This window comes from Anomaloglossus baeobatrachus, chromosome 4, assembly GCF_048569485.1.
Source record: "Anomaloglossus baeobatrachus isolate aAnoBae1 chromosome 4, aAnoBae1.hap1, whole genome shotgun sequence".
Taxonomy (NCBI): domain Eukaryota; kingdom Metazoa; phylum Chordata; class Amphibia; order Anura; family Aromobatidae; genus Anomaloglossus; species Anomaloglossus baeobatrachus.
The window spans coordinates 524,188,102-524,206,494 of NC_134356.1; the positions used below are offsets into that span (position 1 = coordinate 524,188,102).

At 45.8% G+C, this 18,393-nt stretch overlaps 1 protein-coding gene across 1 annotated transcript; it reads right to left on the reverse strand.

Moving 5' to 3' along the window:
- Positions 1-809: 809 nt before the first annotated feature.
- HDDC3 (HD domain containing 3) lies at positions 810-14,900 on the reverse strand. Its single transcript, XM_075345904.1, has 4 exons — positions 14,699-14,900; positions 11,572-11,627; positions 6,722-6,962; positions 810-4,646 (listed from the first exon to the last, which is right to left on the reverse strand). The coding sequence occupies exons 1-4, from the start codon at positions 14,814-14,816 to the stop codon at positions 4,516-4,518; spliced, it is 546 nt and encodes a 181-aa protein (XP_075202019.1). The 5' UTR covers positions 14,817-14,900; the 3' UTR covers positions 810-4,515.
- Positions 14,901-18,393: the final 3,493 nt, after the last annotated feature.

Sequence of the window (18,393 nt, forward strand, 5' to 3'; positions counted from 1 at the left end):
TACTGCCCAAATACATATTTAATAAGAGTGCATTAGACCAGTGTCTGCAGTCTGCCAAGACAGATCCTCATATGGCACTGTCATAAATGGAGAGGACGCCCGGCTTTTAGGCCTTATCTACTCTGAGCAGCTGGATGCAGTTGTGAATTTTCTTCTCCAAAAAACAAAACTGAAGTTGGTCATGTACAATGATAGAGAGACTTTTCTTTCATTGAACCCAATTGTAGTTTCCAATAAACACTAAAAAATACATACATTACAGCAAGCTTCGGGTTACATTTACACTGTACAGTGGAACCTTGGTTTACGAGAACAATTCGTTCTGGGAGTGTGCTTGTAAACCAAGTTACTCATATAGCAAAGCAAAATTTCCCATAGGAAATAAACTCAGACAATTCGTGCCACAACTTGTAGCAATGTCCCATCCTGGTCCCCTATTGTGCCAACACACAAACACACTATTCTCACCTATCCTCCATTCCCTTGGCGGCCTCTTCCCTGATTCTTGCAGTCCGCAGGCATGCGGACCCGGTAACCATCGCAACCAATGCTGCCGCTGTCAGTGCTTCAGCAGCTTATGTTATTGGCATGAGCCGCTTGCCTCTGATTGGTCAGCACGCTGCCTTTGGGAAGTGCTGACAGTAGCAGCCGCTGCATCAGTCGCGATTGGTTATGGGATCAACATACCCGCAGACTGCAAGAACCAGGGAAGAGGCCGCCGAGGGAATGGAGGATAGGTGAACATAATACAGTGCTGGCCAAAAGTATTGGCACCCCTGCAATTCTGTCAGATAATACTCAGTTTCTTCTTGAAAATGATTGCAATCACAAATTCTTTGGTATTATCTTCATTTAATTTGTCTTCAATGAAACAAAAACCAATAATTTGTCATAAAACCAAATTGGATATAATTCCACACCAAACATAAAAAAGGAGGTGGACAAAAGTATTGGCACTGTTTGAAAAATCATGTGATGCTTCTCTAATTTGTGTAATTAACAGCACCTGTAACTTACCTGTGGCACCTAACAGGTGTTGGCAATAACTAAATCACACTTGCAGCCAGTTGACATGGATTATCACTAGAAGTCCCAGAAATTTCGAGCTTCCCCCTGAAATCCCGAAAGAGGGTCAAATGACCCTAAGTCAATTACATTATCAAATACAATAAACTGAATAGAACTAACTAGAAACTAAATGGCTAAACTCAATGGAAAACAACAACCTCCTGTGGTGCAACAGTAATGACCTTAATTACAGAAAAAAAGACTGATTATAGGATGTTAGCTAAAATCCTTCAGGTCATTCGACCAGTCTCTGGGTTCCAAAGGTAGAAATGTTAAATGACCCCTCTCTGGGACTTCTAGTGTTAAAGTTGACTCAACCTCTGTCCTGTGTCCTTGTGTGTACCACATTGGTCTTCTTTCTTTTCTCCATGCTCAAAGAACTGTCTGAGGACTTGAGAATCCAAATTGTGAGGAAGCATGAGCAATCTCAAGGCTACAAGTCTATCTCCAAAGACCTGAAAGTTCCTGTGTCTACGGTGCGCAGTGTCATCAAGAAGTTTAAAGCCCATGGCACTGTGGCTAACCTCCCAAGATGTGGAAGGAAAAGAAAAATTGACGGGAGATTTCAACGCAAGATTGTGCGGTTGGTGGATAAAGAACCTCGACTAACATCCAAGCAAGTTCAAGCTGCCCTGCAGTCCGAGGGTACAACAGTGTCAACCCGTTCTATCCGTCAGCATCTGAATGAAAAGGGACTGTATGGTAGGATACCCAGGAAGACCCCACTTCTTACCCCGAGACATAAAAAAGCCAGGCTGGAGTTTGCCAAAACTTACCTGAGAAAGCCTAAAACGTTTTGGAAGAATGTTCTCTGGTCAGATGAGACAAAAGTAGAGGTTTTTGGGAAAAGCCATCAACATAGAGTTTACAGGAAAAAAAAAAAAAATAGGCATTCAAAGAAAAGAACACGGTGCCTACAGTCAAACATGGCGGAGGTTCCCTGATGTTTTGGGTTGCTTTGCTGCCTCTGGCAGTGGACTGCTTGACCGTGTGCATGGCATTATGAAGTCTGAAGACTACCAACAAATTTTGCAGCATAATGTAGGGCCCAGTGTGAGAAAGCTGGGTCTTCCTCAGAGGTCATGGGTCTTCCAGCAGGACAATGACCCAAAACACCCTTCAAAAAGCACTAGAAAATGGTTTGCTAGAAAGCACTGGAGACTACTAAAGTGGCCAGCAATGAGTCCAGACCTGAATCCCATAGAACACCTGTGGAGAGATCTCAAAATGGCAGTTTGGAGAAGGCACCCTTCAAATCTCAGGGACCTGGAGCAGTTTGCCAAAGAAGAATGGTCTAAAATTCCAGGAGAGCATTGTAAGAAACTCATTGATGGTTACCGGAAGCGGTTGTTCGCAGTTATTTTGGCTAAAGGTTGTGCAACCAAGTATTAGGCTAAGGGTGCCAATACTTTTGTCTGGCCCATTTTTGGAGTTTTGTGTGACATGATCAATGATTTAATTTTTGTTTCATTCTCTTTTTGTGTTTTTTCATTGCAAGCAAAATAAATGAAGATAATAATACCAAAGAATTTGTGATTGCAATCATTTTCAAGAAGAAACCGAGTATTATCTGACAGAATTGCAGAGGTGCCAATACTTTTGGCCAGCACTGTATGTGTGTGCGCGTGTTTGTGCGGACTGCAAGAGCGCGGTGAAAGTACTGACCCGGAAGTGTGTGCGGTATTTGCTTGTACAGCAAAGCTTGCTCATAAACAGTTACAAATTTACAGCAAGCTTTGCTCGTATAGCGAAATGCTCGCACACCAGGTTACTCGTAAACCGAGGTTTCACCGTACTGTTTAAATGCAGTTTTTGCACAAATCAGTAATGGAAAGAAAACAATATTTAAAAATGCTTCATACTTATGATTTTTTTCCACTACACTAACTAAAGCTCTTTTGGCCTAATGTGGTGTTATAAAAGATAATATCCAGTAATCCCTTAAAGAGCAGAGTGTCACGTAATGGCTGGAGACAATATGATTTTTTTTTTGTATTTTATTACACCCACAACAAGGCCAAATCAAATTTTAGTTAATCTAGTGGAAAATCCTTTTCCCTGTAATCAAATCTTAATCTTTGTGCCTCTTAAGGTACCGTCACACTAAGCAACTTACCAGCGATCCCAACAACGATAGGGATCGCTGGTAAGTTGCTAGGAGGTTGCTGGTGAGATGTCACACTGCGACGCTCCAGCGATCCCACCAGCAACCTGACCTGGCAGGGAACGCTGGAGCGTGGCTACACGAGTTGCTGGTGAGCTCACCAGCAACCAGTGACCAGCCCCCAGCGCCGCGTGGAAGATGCTGCGCTTGGTAACTAAGGTAAATATCGGTAACCAACCCGATATTTACCTTGGTTACCACCGCACGGCGCTACACGTGCAGAGAGCAGGGAGCAGCGCACACTGAGCGCTGGCTCCTTGCTCTCCTAGTTACAGCACACATCGGGTTAATTAACCCGATGTGTCCTGCAGCTACATGTGCAGGGAGCAGGAGCCGGCACTGACAGTGAGAGCGGCGGAGGCTGGTATCGAAGGTAAATATCGGGTAACCAAGGACAGGGCTTCTTGGTTACCCGATGTTTACATTGGTTACCAGCCTCCGCAGAAGCCGGCTCCTGCTGCCTGCACATTTAGTTGTTGCTGTCTCGCTGTCACACACAGCGATCTGTGCTTCACAACAGGACACCAACAACTAAAAAATGGCCCAGGACATTCAGCAACAACCAACGACCTCACAGCAGGGGCCAGGTTGTTGCTGGATGTCACACACAGCAACATCGCTAGCAACGTCACAAAAGTTGTTCGTTAGCAGCGATGTTGCTAGCGATGTTGCTTAGTGTGACGGGGCCTTTAGTATATGGTGCAATTATCCATTTCTCACTGGTTAATCAGTAATCTGTCTGTAACCATTCCTTGCTCACTTCCTGGTGATCCGGTTATAGACTTGTATATTAGCAAATCAATCAGAGAAGGTAGAGTCAAAAAAGAGCAGCACTCAGAACCAATGGTAAGACAGGGGGCGTGTCTCAGACTACCCCTTGCTACTTGATAAGCTGGAGTCATAGATCACAGCTTTTTTCCTGATATGATGGAGTTATAAATGAAGCTAAGCAAGAGATAAGGGAAAATATATAGTGGATGAATATTACTATCTCCAATCAGCATAATAAAGCTTCAATGTAAGGGAGATCATCTGTCGCGGTCCAATTTAATTTTTAACAAAATAGTGGCAAATTAAACACAATTTGACCACTTTATGTGGCCTACATCCCATGAAGTAACCCTGCCTATAGTTTTAAGTCCTCGCTGATTACAACAAGTGGTTCATTGTTGTAGAGATGTGCTCGCTCATCACTATTGTATCCTACAAATCACACATTTGGTGGGACAGTACATGGCACGCAGCCCTTCCCCTCCGGTCACGTGGATTCTCATACAGTAGACTTAAGCTGAAACTCTCCTCTCTTTGAATAACTGGTCCAGTTGTTTCTCCATCGCCATATTTGTGCCTTGTAGACCATTCACAACCTGGAATGCCCACTGGAAATATTCTCGTACACGCTTTTCTGACCAGCCTACAAAACAAGGTTTAGGGTTAAGACCGGAAAAAAAATAATAATGTTGACAAAATAGCAAAAAACAAATATATAATTGCTTTTCAGCAGTGGGAGCCTCTGTTAAAAGGGCTGTCCATCTTTGAAGAAGAAATAAAATATTTAAATGCAGGGTATTTGGGGCTAATATTTTTGCAATTGGGTTTCTTTAAAAATGTTGCATTAGTTGGCTTATAGAGGCTCTTTACTTCCCTTGTACACTGAACTTTGATGTGGTCTATATTCATAAGGCGAGGGCTATACAGTGATTTTGACTGCGACCGCTATCGTGTCACCGAAGTTCACTTTGTGCCTTTGACATCTCTGAGCTCTACAAGTGAATAGGCTTGCATTCTGACACGAGTGCGACAAGTCACAAGAAGTCCAATGATTTTTGTAAAATTCTTGTTGCAGTTGTGTAAGTGTTGCAATGCTACCCCATTCACTTGTATAGCGCTGAGATATAGCAGACACTATCGCTACCTAGCCTTAAGGGTTCTTTACACGCTGCGACATCGCTAGCGATCTCATTAGCGATGTGACATGCCAGATCACAGATGCGATCTGCCGAGATCCCACATAGGTCGATTTTATAGCGCCGGTCACATGTGCGATCTCGGCAGATCGCATCTGTGATCTGGTGTGTCACATCGCTAATGAGATCGCTAGCGATGTCGCAGCGTGTAAAGAACCCTTTTGGCTATGTGTGCACGGTGCATTTTTGCGCGTTTTTCGGGTGCGTCTTTGGGCTCCAAACTGCATGACTTTGCTTCCCCAGCAAAGTCTGAGTATTCATTTTTGCTGTCCACACACAGCTTCTTTTTTTAGCTGCATTTTTGAGCTGAAAAAAAAAAAAAAATAAGAATAATAAAAGAAAAAAATGGTCATGTCAATTCTTTTGTGTTTTACTGCGTTTTCCCACCCATGCAATGCATTGGAGAAACGCAGCAAAACTGATCAAGAGCGCAGCAAAATGCAGCCAAAAATGCACCGAAACGCGGCAAAAACGCATGCGTTTATGCTGCGAGTGCGTTTTTAGCGGCAAAAAACGTACAAAACGCAGCGTCTACAAAAACCAATGTGGGCACATAGCCTTAATCAGCTAGGAGGCAGCCATGAAAAAATACCAATAGATACAAGATCTACAAACTCGTCTATAAATTGGTCAGAATGAGCTCGCTGACAGATCCTTGGTAAACTCATTCTGCAACCAGCAATAGTACAACAGAAAGGCTATAAAAGGCAAATGGTTAAAAAAAAAAATAATTCTTAGACTTGCAAAATTTATTTTTTAGCTCCAAGTATATGCATTTAAAAAGAGAAGGGAAAAAAAGTGTGCCAACCCTTCCCCATGCCAGCTAATCCTTGATATCCGCATGCAGTTGGAATGCTCTTTCTGTAGTTATCAACTGGACCTTTAGTGACAAAAGTAGAGTAACCCAAAGGTAATGTCAGTCACAGTTTTAAAGAGAAACAACCACCAGGATTTTGCTATATGAAGTAAAGGCAGTGCCATACAGGCACTAAGATACTGAATCCGGGCATACCTGTTATACAAAGATCGGATGCTTTGTTGCTGAAATATCTGTAAATCAGAGTTGCAGAAATGCACTGCACTTTGATTGACGTGTGCAGCGGTGCGGGCCTTTATGGGTCGGGTCCTCTGTGTATATTCCTCCTCCTGCATTATGTATTGCATGCCAACAGTAGCAATGGCGGCATGGCGCTACATTTAAGTAAGGAAAAGGGGGGAATGCAATACAAGAAGCAGGAGGAGGAATAAACACCGAGGACCTGACCCACAAAAGGCCCGCACCGCTGCACCTGTCAAAGTACAGCACATTTCTGCAACTTTGATTACAGATACTTCCACAACAAAGCATCGGATCTTTCTATAACAGGTATGCTTACATTCAGCGTCCTAGTGCCTATACTTCATATAGAAAAATACTAGTAGTTGGTTCCTTTAAGCAAAATTGCTACAAAGGGCTAAACAATAAAACTGGCTAAAAATTGAAAAACAAAACTAAAAACAAGTGTGTTGCTGGTCCCAGTACCTCTTGGGGTGCAGCGGTTCAGGTCCCGCAGATTGTACAGCTTGTCGGCTAATTTAACCAGCTTGGCTTTGTGGCTGCAGTGTGGCGCGTGCTCTATCTGCAGCTGTTTTCTTGTCATCCTTGGCAGGGTCTTATCATCTGTCACCTCTTCCACTATCCGCCTGACCTCTAGGCCAAACTGCTCCTCAATCTCCTGGAACGTTGTGTTTGTATCTTCAACTGTATCGTGCAGAAGAGCTGCCTAGGAAACAAGGTAATCAAATGAGTAGTCGGGGGTTGTCTGGTCAATAAAGTCCATGGTGCTGCATTCTAGCCGAAATAGCCCATGTACCAAGTGAAGTACCACTGGGAGGGTTCCATATTTCTGATAATTTTACTTCTGGGACCACAAATCTAATACGCAGCAAAAAATATTATATAGTAGCTAAACAAATCTGAATAAATTCTATAATACACAGACATTCTTGGCAGATACAGAAGATTACTACCATGTTTTTCCAAAAATAAGACACTGTCTTATATTTTTTTTGCCTCCCAAAAAATCACTAAGGCTTATTTTTGGAGGAGGTCTTATTCTTGGAGAAACACGGTTGGGGAGTTAGTTTACCCCCCAAAAAAGAAGATCCCCCCACTTCTCAGGAGAGTCATACTTACCAGATCCGGACGTCTGCGTGGCTCCCAGGTCCTCCTGTGGGTGCTGCACGCCTCCTCCCCAGCACCCACGCCTCCTCCCCAGCTTCTGGCTGACACACACACACAGCAGATCGCAGAATGAACACACACACATCACATCCCATCCCATCCAGCGTTAGAGAATGCTTCCGGCCGCAGGGAATGATGGGAGGAAGTCACGTGTCCGCAGGTCCTGTAAGCAAGCATTGCGGCAGGTCCTTGCGCTCCACTGCACAGCCTCTCAGGATTCTGCCGGCGAGAGGAAATCAGTGTTGCTGGATGTGGGGAGTATGTGTGCGATCCGATGTGTGTGAGATCCGATATTTGTGTGTGCGATCTGATTATGTGTGAGATCGGGTGTTTGTGTGTGAGACCTGTGTGTTTGAGATCGGATGTGTGTGGGTGTGCGATCACTGCAGGTCTTCTGCCCTTGCGTCTGAGTGTGATTGCGGGGTGTCCACTGTCTATAATGAAGTGTTCTGCAGTATCTAACTTTTTTAGCTGCACGGACACTTTATTATTGAACCGCGACTAGGGCTTATTTTCAGGGGAGGGCTTATATTTAAGTCTTGCTTCAAAAATGCTGAAAATCCCTGCTAGGGCTTATTTTTGGGGGAAGTCTTATTTTTGGAAAAACACAGTAGTGCTCGAAATAAGACTGGATGTTATTTAACCCTTTCTCGGCAGAGCCTGTTTTTGCCTTCAGGACGGGCCATTTGTTTTTTTCAATTCTGACCAGTGTCACTTAATGTGGCAATCTGTGCTGCTGCTGCAGACCTCCTGTAAGAAGATCCAGGACACATCAGTGGAGATAATGGGATGTTTTATTTCAACGCGTTCCAAAGCTTCTTCAGGAAATCGTGGTTCTTCTCCTGAAGAAGCATTGAAACGTGTTGAAACAAAATACCGCATTATCTCCACTGGTGTGTCCTGGATCTTCTTATCAGAGGTCTACAGCAGCACACAAATGTAACACGTTCCCTTTCTTTTTGCATCTACCTGTATTGGTGTAAACGAGTATCTGCAGCAGTTACACGTATTGGTGTGTCACACAACTTAAATAGGTGATCCATGTATGTCAGATAAGACCCTATTTGAGCCTTTGCTCCCCAGTGTCTTCATTTTTGGTTTGGTAACTCTGGAACGCTTCAACAAATCCCAGTTATTCGGAGGTTTTTTCATGATATATGGTGCTTCATGTTAGTGGTAAATTTTGTTAATATTATTTGCATTTCTAAAAAAAAAAAAAAAAAAACATTTTTTTTTTGCAATTTGTGAACTTTGAATTTTTTTGTGCCATTAAACCGGATACTTATACGCTGATATTGTTAGACATCTTTCACATGTCAGTATTTTGCATCAGTATTTAGATGCTAAAACCAGGAGTGTCTCCAAAACACAGAACAGGAGTCAGTATTTCAATTAGGCCGGAGTCACACTTGTGAGTGACGCGCACGAGTCTCGCATTGCGTCATTCGGCACGGCCTGCTGCTCTCCGGCATGTATTTCTATACAGCAGACCCGCTCCTGTTCAGGGGGTGGCAGGCCGTACCGAGTGACAACGCGAGTCTCTCGCAAATGTGACTCTGGCCTTATAGTTCTTCTGTGTAAGTTCCACCCCTGGTTTTGGCACCCAAATACTGATAAAACACTGATGCAAAATAATGACATGTGAAAGAGGCCTTAATGTGGTCGAAAACTACTTTTGAGTCACAATGCAAAAAAAGCTCAAAAGGGAAGGAGCGCCATGTTGGAGTGCAGATTTTGCTGGAATGGTTTGAGGGTGCCATGTGACTTTGCCAGTACCCCTGAGGTCCCACAACCACATTTGACAAACTGCACCTCTCAATGAATGTATCTAGGAGTGCAGTGAGCATATTGACACCCCAGATGTGTCAGAATTTTATACCACTGGGAGGTGAAAAAAAAAAATTGTATTGTTTTCACTACAATGTTGTTTAGCGTCCAAGTTTTTAATTTTTCAAAAGGATTAAATAGGAAAAATTGGAAGCACAGTTTGTTGGGCAATTTCTAGTGAGTACACCAGTACCATATAAGTGGTTAGAAACTACTATTTGAAGCACAGTGTAAAGCTCAGAAGGGAAATAGCACCAGTGCAAATTTTTCTTTTATGGTTTGTGGGTGCCCTGTCACTTTGGCAGAGTTCCCTAGCTAACAGTACCCCCAAAAGTGCCCCCATCTTACAAACTACACCTCTCAATAATTTAATCTAGTGGTGCATTGAGCATATTAATGCCACAGATGTAAAAGTAAATTTTATACCATGAGCAGTGAAAAAAAAAGTCATTACTTTTTTTTTTTTAAAAAAAAAAAAAAAAAAAAAAAAAAAAAAAAAAATCACAAAAACTTGGCTTTAGCCTTAGATTTAATATTTTCACATGGGAAAACGGGGAAAAAAATGGCATCAAAATTTGTAACAATTTCTGATAAATGTAGCAATATCCCACATGTGGCTGTACAGTACTGGTTAGCCACACGGCAAAACTGAGAAGGGAAAGAGTGTTATTTGACTCTTTTAGCACAGGTTTTCCAAGAATATTTTGCACACTCCATATACAGAGCAACTAAGTGTCAGAAAAGCAGAAACCCCCTCAAGTGACCCCATTTTGGGAATTACAACCCTCTGAGAATTTAACTACAGGTGTAGTGGCGATTTAGACTCCATGGGTGTTTTCCCAGAAACAAACACCAATGAATGTTGAATGAGTGAATATTGCAAATCTGCCATTGTAGTGCTCTACATTGTGCTCAGCACGTGCTTCTGGGGTCATACACCCCGTAAATTAAGTGTGCTTCATCACTACAGTAATGCCAACTGTGGTTTAGGCACACTGTGGGGCTCATAAGGAGGGTACGCTTGGATTTGGGAGTGCAGGTTTTGCTGGATTTCTTTTGGGGGAAGCCATAGCACCTTTCCAGAGCCTTTGTTAACAGTAATGTGAAAACCCCCGTTACATTGACAGATGACTGACCTGAGTGGGAACTTTTTTTTTTTCTGTATTAAGTTGAAGCTTTTATTGGGCGCATTTTACATAAACTTTTGGATCACATTTATCCTGTGCTCTATGCTGAGCACTTACTGTACGCTGCGTTTTTTGCCGCTTTTTTGGTATAGTTTGTTGCCCAAAACTGTATATCTCTTCTTCTCCCAGCAAAGTGTATGAGATCAGAAAGGCTGTGCGCACGTTACTTCTTTTTTCCCTTGCCGTTTTGGGTGAAGAAAAAAGAAGCAGCATGTCAATTCTTTGTGCGTGTTTTTTCTGCAGTTTTAGCCCTTCCAGCCATTGAATAAAAAAAAAAAAAAAAAAAAAAAAAAAAAAAAACTTTACACAAAAACGCAGGTGGAGAAATTTTCTGCAGCGTGTGCAGATACACTGAAGGGAACCTGTAAAAAAAAAAAAACAACCTACAACTTAGACATGTGGGATTCATCTACAGGTTAATGGCATTCCGAGTAGTTTCAGTCACTGCTCAATAATGCACTGCAGAGCCGGCTGTCAGTCAGTGCCGGGGGTGTGGTTATAGCCACCGCTTACTGTTTACTGAGCGGTTACTGATGTCACGCCTCTACCACTGAAAGCCGATGGCTGCTGGGAGGAATAATGTTCGTTTCCTCCCAGTAGCCGGGCTGTCAGCCAGGAAGCTTCCAAATTCTACTGACCTGTAGATTTACTCCATATCTCAAAGTTAAGGGTTTATGCCCACGATCAGTGTTTGCAGTGTTTTGGATGTAGCATGCTTCAGCTGCATCCAAAACGCTGTGTTGTACAGTACAAGCACAGTGGATGGGATATCTAGAAATCCCGTGCCCATTGTGCTTCTCTTTTCACAGCAAACACTGACTTTCCAGACTGCAGCATGTCAATTCCTTGCTGCGGATTTGCATGCGTCCTCCGTAGGGAGAACACAAGCGAGAGACCGCCTCGCACTGAACCCTGATCGTGGGCAGAAGCAGCTGCGGTCTCCTGCAGAGGAGACTCGTGGCCCCGCAGGTCAGGACCTGCTGCGTCCAGGACACAATGAGTGCTGATCGTGGCCACATACCACAATAGCGTTTTTTGACAGGTTTACATTAAAGTTAAGTTCCCACACTGAATGTATATACATTTTAAGACAGAATTTTTAATTCTAAAATGGCTAATGCGGCACACGATTACCTGCAGCACCGCCACATCACTGACACCAGCCTCATGAGACAGGATTCTGGCGACACCTACAGTGTGAAGAAGGATAAACAATCATATATCGCTATTACAGAAAGCTATAGGGATGACAGTCCTCCTTTATGATCCACAATGTAACATGTGCATTAAGCCACTCCACTCCATAACTAAACCAATTTCAACTCTACAAATTGTGCTTATATTTTGGTACTTTTGATCTTTGTACTTTTTCCTGTCTTTCTAAGGCTGCTTTCACACATCCGGTTTTTCCTGTGCGGCACAATCTGGTGCTTCGCAGAAAAACCGCAACCATTTTTTTTTGCCGTTGATTGCGTTTTTTTTGCATAGACTTACATTAGTGCCGTATTGTGCCGCATGGGCTTGTGTTCCGTCCGTTTTTTTCTGCATATTTAGCCAATGCGGCGGCCGGATGGAACGTTGCCTGGCACGGTTTTTTGTCCGAAAAAAAACCCCTGAATCGCTCCCCATCCAGCCGATGCGGCGCGATTTGCAATGCACGCATGCGGCGTCCTGCGGCAAACACCGCATCCGGCTGCCGCATGAGGTTTTTTCCACTCTGCATGCTCAGTAGCCTGCCGCAAGCGGCAAAAATCGGACGGACAGCATGTAAAAAACGTATGCAAAGGATGTGGTTTTGTCGCCACATAGGTTTTAGAGCCGGATTGGCCGGCTCTGCTAAAACCGGAGGTGTGAAAGCAGCCTAACATCCTTGGTATTGTAACATGACGTCTTTTCCTCACATTATATAGAAGCAGGATTAAGAAGCTATTCGGATTTACCACCTCTGCTCGCTACTTCTGTTATCTGGACTTTACTAATGAACTGTTCATCATATGGCCGGATCCAGATGTTAAACATCTTATTTTCCCACCTCGATACTGAATTTCTCCAAGAATTCTGTTACAGTTAATATACTTCGCTGAGCAGTGAGTGGGCACGCAGTAAGAATCCGCACAGTATAGGATGGTACTGAACTAAGTAACTCAGAGCGTTCTGCACTTCACATGCTGGGTTTATTCTGCGCTCAGGACGGTCCTAAATAACAGCTTCCAGGGAGAACATCCCCCTACTCCACACACAAAGCAAACATACGGCATACACCTACCCTGCTGCCGCACATCTTACGTCACACATTTATAGGGTTTGAGATGAATAATTGTAATATTAGTGGGAGCCTGAGCGCTAGTACACAGAGCCCCAGAGGTGCGGTCACTCTCCATCATGGATGCTGACACTATTGAAAGCAATGATGGAAGATGGAGGCAGCAGCTCCATTCCCTGTGAATCTGAGCTCTGACATCTCAGTGCAGCGGGTGCGATGACATCACTACACAGCGAGTGCGGTGCAGAGACCGGAGCAACAGGGGAGGGGGAAGGGTTTTGTTAAAGGGAACCTGTCATCAGAAATTTGGCTTTAAACCTAAAAGTTTCCCCCTCTGCAGCTCCTGGGCTGCATTCTAGCAAGCTTCCTGTACTTTTTGTGCCCCCCTTTGAAACCAAATGAAACACTTTATAAAGTTGTACCTTTTTGTCTGCCATTCTTGTAAATCGTCCATGGGGGCGGGCTCGCTGGTGTCCGTTGCTGTCCCTCCTGCAGATTGACGCCGCCCCCCAATGCTCCATTTCATATCTCTGGACACCGCCCACTGCGCCCGAGGTCTCGTGCACGCGAGGACCGCTGGTGATGTGGTCGCAGGCACGAGATTATGGGCGGCGCTGTGAGTGCATCGCAAATGCCCGCCCATAATCTCGTGCCCGCCCTTTCCCCTCTGCCTCCAGTGTTCTGCGCAAGCGCTGGCCAGATGACCCGACGTCACCTCCTTCCCATCCTGCCCTGCAGCAGGAAATAGATGGTAGAAGCGGAGCAGCACAGCACAGGATACAAAAAAAAAAACAAAAACGTTTAGTACTTTTCAGAAGACAATGTGTGTCTTTGTTTGATTTTACGTTTTTTTACTGTGTACATCGCTCAGATCCTCTCCGCATCTTCTCGTATCCTGTGCCGTGCTGCTCCGCTCCTCCCATCTATTTCCTGCTGCAGGGCAGGATGGGAAGGAGGTGACGTCGGGTCATTTGGCCAGCGCTTGCGCAGAACACTGGAGGCAGAGGGGAAAGGGCGGGCACTTGCGATGCAATCACAGCGCCGCCCATACTCTCGTGCCTGTGACCACGTCACCAGCGGTCCTCGCGTGCACGGGACCTCAGGCGCAGTGGGCGGCATCCAGAGATATGAAATGGAGCATTGGGGGTCGGCGTCAATCTGCAGGAGGGACAGCAACGGACGCAAGAGAGTCTGCCCCCATGGATAATTTACAAGTATTACAGACAAAAAGGTACAACTTTATAAAGTGTTTAATTTGGTTTCAAAGGGGGGCACAAAAAGTACAGGAACCTTGCTATAATGCAGCCCAGGAGCTGCAGAGGGGGAATCTTAGGTTTAAAGCTAAATTTCTGATGACAGGTTCCCTTTAACTAAATGGGGAGCATTATACAGTTTGCATTGCTGTGTTGGGCCCATCATACAGGGTGCAGACATATGGGAGCCATGCTGTGTTGGGTAGGGGTTGCAATGCCTTATGAGGTGGAGGGTAAGATCCTCACACAGTACATGTGTGGAGGGCACTGTGGGGGCATCTTACAGTGTGTGGGGGGGGTACACTGTTGGTATTATACCTCTTTTGTTGCCCCCATAATGTGCAAGAACACGAAGGGGCTTCAATAGGAGGATGGTTACTTTGTAATGGCTGTGTGATACTCTTCTTCTATGAACCCACTCAATATTATTTAATTGTGTGTGTGTGGGGGAAGGGGGGTGGTCCAGTTAGGACTTGTGCTATGGGGCCCATGATTTTTATGTACGCCCCTGTCTGATCACATGTAAGCAATGAAATAATATAATATGTTAATGCTGAATATCATTAATTTGGACATATTGCTTTGGCGCCCACCGCAGTCACACTGACGTCCCTAATATCATGGGGTCTGGACAGCTACTTTGCTCCCCACCATTCGTTTGCATTTCACCTTTCCACTCACCCCACAGAATCAGGATGCTGGGAGCATGGCCGGCCCGGGCACACAGGCTATACCACACACTCACCTATGGGGTGGTTTATATATGGCGTCTGCTCCGCATCCTTCCTCCTCTGTGCTTTATGCTTTTCAGCAGCAAAGTTCGCTGCTTCCAGAATAGCGGCAACCTCAGCCATTACCGTCATCACCAGCCCGGCATTTACAAGGTTACTATCCACACGCCGGCTTCTTCAGTACGCATGCGCAGGACGTTCGCTGTTTCACACTTTACTTCCGGGAATCCCCGGGGTGTGTCAGGAGGGCGGGCACCGGCAGTGGTGGGACTACAACGCCCAGCAGGGACAGTGACACCTGTTATCACAGGACGAGTGTGACCGCTGCTGTCCGTCACAGATTCAGGCGGGACTCCTAGGTCTCTGTGCCTGAGGTCACATATCTTTCCGGCTTTGACTGAGCAGTTTTTCCATTACACGGAGCTGCCCAGTGTGAATAGCAGCCAGGATGGGGACAATGCAGTTTGTGCACTGTATTTGGATGAGGTTTATAAGACCTGATTGTATTGTACAGATTTCCGGAGAGTTCAGTACGGATGGAGGATGCTGCCTCCAGAGCCCATAGCCTGGGATTACAGCGCCCCCGGACACGCAGCGCCCCCGGACACGCAGCGCCCCCGGACACGCAGCGCCCCCGGACACGCAGCGCCCCCGGACACGCAGCGCCCCCGGACACGCAGCGCCCCCGGACACGCAGCGCCCCCGGACACGCAGCGCCCCCGGACACGCAGCGCCCCGGACACGCAGCGCTGGAGCTGCAGATTCAGTCCTATGATTTGTACAAGAAAAAAAAAATAATGAAATCACTGGAGTTTGGTGAAAAAATTGTTTAAAAGAACAGAGAGTCCTCAGTGGTTGATACCTTTTAATGGCTAACTGAAAAGATGGTAATAATTGCAAGCTTTCGAGACTACTCAGGTCTCTTCATCAGGCATGGTATAACACAAAATCTGAAGAGTCACGTATTTGGTGCAGATTTTTGTCATTTGCAGGTCACTCACACACCGGTCCATGTCGCCTCCAATTCTTTGTGCCCTGCGCCTTTCAGTCCAGGACACCATAAATGAGGCGAGCCAAGGCATCACACCCAGATCATGCCCTTGTCCACCCCCACTCCCCAAAATCTTCCATTTTGGCGCCGCACCAAATGTTGCAAGAGTTTTGCACCACACGGCACAAAAAACATGCAACTTTTCAAAGTTGTTTTCTGTCACATTTCTGGCGTAATCCCCTGATGAATCTGGGCAGCACTCTAAGACACGGCATGAAAATTGGAGCGAGTGGAGTGCGATGAAACATCGTATTCTACTCGGACCAATATTAGTCTGTGTGCCAGCAACCAAGAGCGATTATTTTCTCAGCCCTAATCGGACCGAGAAAACAATCGCAGCATGCTACGATTGTAATGCGAGACTCTCTCTCGCACCCATTCAAGTGAATGGGGTGAGAGAAAAATCGCACTGCACTCGCGGTACACCAGTATACAGCGCGTGCAAAGCGAGAATCGCAATAGCCGGCTACAGAGGAGAGAGGGAGAAAAATCTCACAGTCGGACCTCAGTCGCAGGGATACTAGCATGACACTCAGCTCCTGCTGTGCTTCCAGCGTGCGCCGAGTGTCATGCGAGCATCGCACTAGTGCCCCGTGTGGCCCCGGCCTAATGCGATCCTAGATTCTCTCACACCCATTCAAGTCTATGGGGCGAGAGAAAAGTCGCACTGCACTCGCGATACACCGGTGTTCTGCAAGTGCAGGGCGAGTGGCAATGGCCGGCTACGGAGGAGAGAGGGAGATAAATCCCTCTCTCCCCTCCACAGCAGAGGTCTGATCGCACGATCGGACCTCAGTCGCAATAACACTCAGCTCCCACTGTGCTGCCAGCGTGAGCAGTGTCATGCGAGGATCGCAATAGTGCCCCGTGTGACCGTTTTTTTAAGTGCAGGACTGGGCGAAATTATAGGTTGTGTAATCGAAAAGAGGTGCACAGCAACAATGTAGGGTGCTAAATATCCAGCCACCATAGGAGCAATGAAGAAGAAAAACAGCTTTATATCATTGACATGCAATAATTGTATTCTACAGAAAACATATCCCACTATAGCATCTCATAAGCCAGATCAGTTCCCATACTTTGCACTGACGAGGGGCAATCACCCCTAAAACACCGTGTCTGCAAATTAGGGTTCTGATCTGGTATAAATCCTAAATCTTATGAAAAGGCTTGTTATAGGGCCACTTTTGACTTTTAGGATTGCTACTTTCAATAGGTGGCGCTAGAGTTTGCCTCCTTCCTCCCTGAAGATACAATTTGAATATTTCCCAGAGGGGCATTGAAGCTATAAGACCCCTCACTGGCAGCCAAACTAGTTTGTCAGGTCTCTGCAAGGAGAAAAGTTTTCCCCTAAAGCCTGCTTTACACGTTGCAATTTCGCATACGATATCGTATGCGATTTGCAACGCTCCCAACGTATGTGTGGCATGTTCAATTTGTTGAACGTGCCGCACAAACGATTAACCCCCGTCACACACATTTACCTTCCGTACGACCTCGATGTGGGCGGTGAACATCCACTTTTTGGAGTGGGAGGGACGTTCGGCGTCACATCGACGTCACGCGGCAGCCGGCCAATAGAAGTGGAGGGGCGGAGCTGAGCGGGACAAACATCCCGCCCACCTACTTCCTTCCGCATTGTGGGCCGGGAGCCGCAGGTAAGATCTGTTCATCGTTCCCGGGGTGTCACACGCTGCGGTGTGTGCTACCCCGGGTACGATGAACAATCTGACATGCAATTCTAGAGAAAGGTACGATGTGTATGCGATGAACGTTTTAATGTTCAATCGCAATCACACGTATCTGTCACACACTGCAATGTAACTTACAATGCCGGATGTGCGTCACTTACGACGTGACCCCGCCGACACATTGTAAGGATGGAAACACATCTATGCGAGTAAAATCGGTCCGACTGGGCTGAAAAAAAACTCGGCTGATTTTAGTTCATGTTAGGTGCGAGTGCAACGCAAGTGCGATGCTATTTCTGAATAAATTAATAATTTTACTAGCGTGTGTAATGCGTATTTTTTACTATGTCATCTGCCATTCAGCTCTGCTACATGGCCGCTGACAGCAGACACAGACAGCCATGTAGCAGAGCTGAACGGCAGATGACAGCAGACATAGACAGAGCCGCACAATCAGAATGAACTCGGGTGAACTTAACCCGACTTCATTGTCATGCTGCGGCTCTGTCTGTGCCGCGTCCTGATTAGCGGTCACCAGTGAAGGGCTCACCGGTGACCACTAATCCCCCGAGTGACTGAAGTTAGCAGCCCTCTCTCATACTCACCGATCCCCGATGCGGCGCTGCACGGCATTCACACTGCTCCGGCGGCTTTTACTATTTTGAAAAAGCCGGCCGCTCATTAAACAATCTCGTATTCCCTGCTTTCCCCGCCCACAGGCGCCTATGATTGGTTGCAGTGAGACACGCCCCCACGCTGAGTGACAGGTGTCACACTGCACCCAATCACAGCAGCCGGTGGGCGGGTCTATACTGTGCAGTGAAATAAATAATTAAATAATTTAAAAAAATGGCGTGCGGTCCCCCCCAATTTTAATACCAGCCAGATAAAGCCATACGGCTGAAGGCTGGTATTCTCAGGATGGGGAGCTCCACGTTATGGGGAGCCCCCCAGCCTAACAATATCA